This window comes from Cyprinodon variegatus, unplaced genomic scaffold (genome assembly GCF_000732505.1).
Source record: "Cyprinodon variegatus isolate N-32 unplaced genomic scaffold, C_variegatus-1.0 Scaffold252, whole genome shotgun sequence".
NCBI lineage: Eukaryota > Metazoa > Chordata > Actinopteri > Cyprinodontiformes > Cyprinodontidae > Cyprinodon > Cyprinodon variegatus.
The window spans coordinates 173,785-180,875 of NW_015150705.1; the positions used below are offsets into that span (position 1 = coordinate 173,785).

At 40.4% G+C, this 7,091-nt stretch overlaps 1 protein-coding gene across 1 annotated transcript in view; it reads right to left on the minus strand.

Moving 5' to 3' along the window:
* The window catches only part of drosha (drosha, ribonuclease type III), a 211,336-nt gene that overhangs the window by 163,814 nt on the left and 40,431 nt on the right, over positions 1 to 7,091 (minus strand). Inside the window, exon 15 of the mRNA XM_015382192.1 lies at positions 5,046 to 5,145. Within this exon, the coding sequence (XP_015237678.1) occupies positions 5,046 to 5,145 (100 nt within the window). The remainder of the gene's footprint in view (positions 1 to 5,045; positions 5,146 to 7,091) is intronic.

Genomic DNA, 7,091 nt, shown 5'->3' on the forward strand with positions numbered 1-7,091 from the left:
TTCGGAAGCCATTTCATACCATGATGGCCTCCTTGTTGTTTAATGTTTAATTAAATGCATTTAGTTCCTATGCTCCACTTATCTGGAACAAACTTCCAGAAAACTGTAAAAGTGCGGAAAGCCTGAGTTCCTTTAAATCAAGACTAAAAACACATATGTTAAGGATTGCCTTTGACTTTTCTAGTTAAACAGTTCAACTAAAACATCCTTAGTTCAACCTTTTTATTTTCTTAAGTCCAACTGTTTTTAATATTCTTTTTTGTGTCTGCATTGTTTATTTTATTTTATTTATTTTTTATTTTTTTCTACTTGCTTTGTTTTATTTTCCTGTATTTTAATCATGTAAAGCACTTTGCATTGTCCTTGTACTGAATTGTGCTATACAAATAAATTTGCCTTGCCTTGCCTAATGTGGAAATAGGGTGAGGGGGATTGTGAGCTGGTTTATGCCGTAACTAAAAAACTTAGACCATGTTGTTTTTGAGGAAAGCCTGACATTACAAATACAGACCTAAATGCCCAGTTTTTATTTTTTGTGTGGTATGAGGTAAAATAAAACTGGTTTATTCCTTAAAGAGGATTGAGGCTTTGCAGCATCCACTGTAGGTCCAGCAGGTTCTGCAACAGCTTCTTCCTCACTGCCAACACACTGTTGAACTGTGGAAACTCTAATCAAGTCTATGCATACGCTATAAACATCATATTTGCTCTACCAACATGGGTGAGTTTTTTCATAATCCTTTAAATAGAACACAACTCTATGTTCTAATGCATTTTGCACCATATTTAATTGAACATGTTCATATTAATGTCTCTTGCACCATGACTTTTAACTGGCTTTCATTTTCTCCTACACTGTTTATATTCTGATCACTGCTGCACTTTATAATGGTAATCTTAATTTCACTGTTGTAAGCTGTTCATTTCACTGTTTAAAGCTGTACTCATTGAAATTTCGTTTTGTATTCACTCTGTATATGACATGACAATAAAGTTTGTCTAAGGTTAAATCTAAAGTATAAGAGTAGCAACTGGATGGAAACCGTTTTAAAAAGCATCAAGTCCAAAGAGATGCAGAAAAACTCCTAATTGATACCACTTCCAGTAGTTACAACGAAAATGTCTAGTGGGAGGAAAGATATAAGAAATAAGAGATAAATAAGAGACTCAAACTTTATTTCAGAAATCTGCATGTTCTAAGTTCATTTAAAGTTCTTCTACATTTCCCTATGGTTTAAATTGGAGAGAGGTCTTAGAAAAGAAATCAAAACTGCAAAAAGACAAACTGGGAGCTTTTTTTTTTTAATAAGGGACTCGCCTAGTTTCTGCAGACCTGCAGAGAAGAATCAGAGCAAATCCCTACATCCACATATGCTGAGCCCATTCAAGTCAAGGTTGAATTCAGAGTCCGTTTAATACTTTTCTATATTAGAGATCCTTTCAGACATTGCAGCAGAATATCTCTGGGATACATCTTATAGTTGGAACCACTTCCTTAGATGAATAGATTAAAATAATCCAGAAGAAAGGAATGAAATAGCCTTCCTAATGATGTGTCATGACAGATGTTTGCAGCTTTGATGTGAGAGTCGTTTCTCGTCACACGACTGGTGTGAAAACCTTCAACGGGGTAGAAAATGCCCATCAGAAGCTTTATTCTTGTAGAGGACGTGTTCAGTGTTCCTTCAGGCATTAAATAAGCAGCAGTGCCACTGCAGTGAAGACACTCTGACACAGCTAATGCTTCTGGTGGAGTCTGATGGACCCAGAGTGTGAGTGTGCATGTGTTTGGCTTCACTAATTGCTCCGGCACAGGTTGACAGTGGGATTGTCAGGGCCTTTTAGCAGGGAGAGCTTTGCAGGGCTACCTGGGAAACAAACTAATTGAGCTCAAAGTTCTGAGTTCTGGCTCATTATTGGTTCAGAGCGACTCAAGCGGACTGAAGGAGGAGCCCAGGTCGGCGGCACTAACGGACGTTTCTGGATGGATGAGGAAGCGCAGGAAAGAGCTTGTTCTGCGCTCGCTCAGGGCCACACACGCAGCGCTGCGACTGTGGGATTCCCCGTGGCTACATGGTCATTACTTCACCAAATCTAACCCTTTTCCATCCACCCTCCCCAGCGGTGGGCTGACCTTCACTCCGGACTCAGGAGAGCTGTTACTGCCGTTTTATTCACAGCTGTAAATTCATCTCAATTACGCAGTAAAAAGAAGGGGGCTTTGCATTTTTCATGCCCGACTTAAAACAATGGCTGAACGGATGACACCGTCCAACTTCTGCAGAGAGATCTAACCTTTTTTAGTCCAAATAGAAGGAAAAGGCTGTTATTGAAAAAGAAAACTTTACACTGAGAAGAATGTTAGTCAAGAAAAAAATGGATATTAACCTAAAACATCATTTCAATTTTTACTTCTTTTGAAATTTATTCTTTTTCCAGACAAGCCAAGAAGTTGTGATATCTTCCTTCTTTAAACAGAAGGAATCTTAGTCTATGTTTTATTTGGTAACAAAACAGAAATCTTATTTTATGTCCTACTTAGGGAACCTTTTAAAGATTACATGTTACTATCAGGTACTTTGAAGGATCCTACTGGCTACTTTCTCAGCTTCTTTAGAACGTGGCTATTATTGGGAAGTGGCGGCCTAATAGGGCATAGAGTTTGGAGTTAAAGGGTCGAATCCCACAGACTGCCACTTTGGGTCCCTGAGCAAGACCCTTAACCCCACACTGCTCCCCAGGCGCTCCACAATGGCAGGTTAATTTCTCCAATGTGAAATAAATTAAGTTCAATTATTCATTATTGAAACCTCAACAACATACAGATTATCTTAACTGTGTCCGCAGCAACATTTTCTCCATTACCTTCTAGTTACCTTTTCAGTGTTTTCTTGGAAGCTACAGATAACTTTCTGATTACTAACAAAAACCTTTCTAGGAAAATCTCTCTTTGGTATCAGAAACCGAACATCAGGGTTCATTTAGGATGGTTTCTACCCATGCATTATGTTCCAGGCTACTTTGAGCATTACTTACAGGTTACTTTGTCTGGGCTTTCCCAGAAACCATTTATCCTCAGATACTTTGATTTTTCAACGCCCTTCTGAACATTAAAATGGATTCTGAACTTACAGGTCGCTATGGTTGGACTGAGAGCTCACGCTCCAATCCTTACACTAACAGCTTACCTTGCAATTACTCTGAAGCTACTATCAATAGTTCTAACAAAGTGCTTTTTTGACTTTAGAAACTTCTAAATTTGAAGATATAGGTTTAAAAAAAATACCTGACAGGATACTTTTAATTCATTTTTAACACTTGGAAGGTCCATTGCTGGAAATTCAAAAATATTCTCCAATACTGCCAGAAATTATCCATTACTTTCTACTAATAAACCGGAAAACTAAAAGAGAACTTTTTAAAAACTTAACTAGTTTTCGGATTAAAGTGAAGTGACTATTAGAGAAAATGGTTAAAGGTGTGAGAAATGGCAGAAGCTGTATGAAGCAGGTTAAAGCTCGACTCTTTTTCCCCGGTCTGTTCAGGCCTCCTGTAAGTTGAGCCAGTAGAATAATTGACAGCATTTATTAAACTCAATCAGGCTGCTATAAGAACTGCAAACCAGCTGTCTTTCTATGTATAAACCAAAAACCTGTGTCAGGATGCCATAGATCTCTTAAGGTTTTGGACTTCCCAGCTTTATGCATAATTTCCACCCGAGGATTTTCTTTTTCTGGGTGGACCATCTAAATAAGTGATCCTCCTAGTTGTCAATCATTCTGGTGATATATTTAGTAAAGACCGTCCTATGTGCTCGTCCCCATTTTCACTTACCTGTGGTGAGTCTGACATCATGGAAAAAAAGCAACTTTTAAACAAAGCGTGCACAAGCAGAAATGGGATTCTCAGAAGCAGGTACAGGGTTGTGCATGTGCATTTTATTTTTTTAAAGGGGAACACCGTATTTTTTTACATTAGGCCCTTGATTTTATGTTATTACATCATGTTCTACTCACCCATGTGAGTTTTGTGTCATTTGGAGCTGTTCTGAAGATATTCCGTGAGGTTATATCCAAGTGACGTCTTCCTATGGGCAACGACTTGAAGGCACAAACTAAACTGTTCATAATTTATTCTTTATGGTGCACCAGCATTCATAACATGTAGGCGAATCACTGTCCCCCAGACATCCGCGGTTAGATTTTTTATATTTATATATTTTTTAAACAAAGCGGAGTGTGTATGACATCATCCGCGCACCGGACTGTAGTCATGACAGGCAGCCTGGGCCACAGGCGGCTACGCTTTACTCCTTCTATTCATTCAGCTAGCTAATCTGAATCGTTCAATTCCATTTCCAGAGCGAGATCATCTGTGGTAGTAGCACTAGACATCTTCCAGGCATGTGAGTAAAACTAGCAGCAGTTCAGCGGACAGGAAGAATGAACGGTAGCCGGCGCTCGGACGACGGCATACACACGCTGATGTCTAGGGGATGATGTAATAACGTAAAATCAAGGGCCCAATGTAAAAAAAAAAAAAACTATACCTTTAATTCTCTGAGGTTGTGTTAATAACTTTGATCCAAAAAGGTAATAAATATACATCTGAGTGCCCCGTGTCCTGCATGGCTTAGAAGTAGAGCAAGGTTTAACACTGAATGCGCTCTCTAGCATTTTGCTCCTACTCTCTCTGTGGCGTTTTACTGGCAGGGAGGGGCTAAGCTGTGAGTGGCAGCTCTTCACATGGACATATATTCACATGCAACAGGCCCAGTTTGTAAACCGGAGAAAAAACTCAGAAGAACTGTGTCCCATCACACCATATCCCAAACAAAAATACACTTTAGTTCCTCAAATCAGCATTTTAAAGTAATTCTAACTAAAAAAAATAATAACTCCTTTTTGATTAATAATATTTAACACATATTAGCAATGAGGACCTTAATTTAGCTCTCTGAAAATCAGATTCTGCAGACATTTTTCCAAGAGCTAACCCCATAGATTAAAAGACTCATATCACTTTGTGTTTTTCTCTCCACCCACCTCTCTCTGTGTCAGCTTCTGCTTGTCGATCTGCTTGACCTTTGGGCTGTTGGCCAGCAGGTGGCGCAGCTTCACATAACTCTTCCACAGCTTCTGGTACCTGTCAACAGCAAAAAAATGATTCTCACCATCTTCATTTTTAAATAGTTGTGTTCCTCCTTATTCTAAGTGAGTGCCTGCCTTCAGCTGCTTCAGCGTGACGCAACGGACTCTGAGAAACAAATGTATTTTACAGGAAAGTAAAGATCAGACACATGCTGACAATTTGCATCCTGGAGCTTTTTGAAGCGACTGTCACTTGTTTTATTGTTTAAAAAGATAAATATAAAGCTGCCAGTGATAGGCAGCGACTCCAGAGCTCATTCCAACACTCATTTTCTATAAAACCTCATTGTCCTTGCCCGTATTTGCATATCAAAGGAGAAAGGGAGTTATCGGCAAGGTGACGTGTAGTCATCACATAAACTCCCTTTCTCCTTTTCTTTCACCATTTCTCTTTTCAATCAAATCCCTGATTGATGCACTTTAAGTCTCCAATTCAGGAGACCTGCTCCTCATTCAGCCAGTTATTCAATTATGATTGTAGAGGACGGAGAGTCTGGGGCTGCATAAAGGCTGGAAACATGGAAAGACAGAGTGAAGAGGAAGGAAGGAATCAGGGAAGGACAGGAAAAGGAAAGGAGGTGGGGCGCTCAGAGGAATGGAAGAATTACAGAGCTTTAATAGTGGGGACTTCATTAGAGACTGAGACGAGGGAATGAGGTGGCTTTACCGCCCCGATTATCGGCTCACCGCCGCCTCCGCTCAGAAGCCATCTGAACCACAGAGAGAAGGAAGCGAGAAGAGAGAAAGTCTATCCAGCCTGGGAGGCCTCCACCCCCCCCCCACCAATCCGCTCTGATGACCTTTCTGCAGATCGGCGGCGAGCTCTCGGGGATGCAGCGTCGTGGCTCTCGCCATCCGATGCACATGCTTTCATTAGCATATGCTGCCTCTTTATCCCCCCCCCCTCCCTCTCTGGTGCCCATCTCTAACCCTTCTTAGACGTGTTCATCTGTTCCAGCATTTGCTTTCCGTCATTCAAACAACAACAGTGTCCTTAACTGGATATATCTAAAGATGCAACAAAAACTCAGCTTATCCAGCAGATATTCTCCAATGAGAATGTAGGCGTGCGTCTGGAGTCAATTACCATTTCATTGAAAAGGTAATTATAGTAGTAATTCAATCTATGAAAGAACAGATGCACATCATTTAACTACACAGACTGAAAGGTATTCATTTCTGTTAAGTATTATGATGATCGTTAAGTATTATGATGATATATATATTCAACCCTTTGAGGGCAACCCAAAAGTGGTCGGCCAATCACATTATGGTTTGATTCGGGACATATAGCTGCTGCATCTGTTCTGTCAGAATCCATGATTTCGTCCATAACAGAGGAACAGCGACAGCCTAAATATTTAAGTGGTTGTTTCTCATGGCGTCAGCTGACCATATAAAGGGACCCAGGTGTTTTTTTAGTGCCAATACAGATTATTTTTACAGTGTAACCAATTCCCCATATGTGCTGCTGATTTTCTGGGGTCTGATTTCTAAAAAAAAAAACCCCGCCAGCAGCCAAAATCATTTTTGCCTGTGAGTGGTCTAGCCTCGATCAATGCCCCAGGCCCTAGAACTGTCGGACCAATCACAACGCAGGGATGGGTTTTGAATTTCTTTATGCGAAGCGGGTGGGGTTTTGAGGGCGTGACAACAAAGCAGCGTAACGCTGGAGAAAGCACAACAGGGAAGATGGCAACAATTATTGAACATTTCTCATTTGAGTCAGCTTTGGAATCAGTTCTGGAAGGATTAGCCTTGGGGTTTTCCTTGAAATGTGAGAAGGAAGAGACTCTACGCTCATTAAAGGAATAGTACACCCAAAACATGATTAGCTTTCATTTTCTACTCACCCCCATGCTGAACAACACCCTGGAGTACTTTTTTGATATCTCAAATGCATCTGGAGATCTGGGAGGCTTCTTGCTGTCTGCTGACATT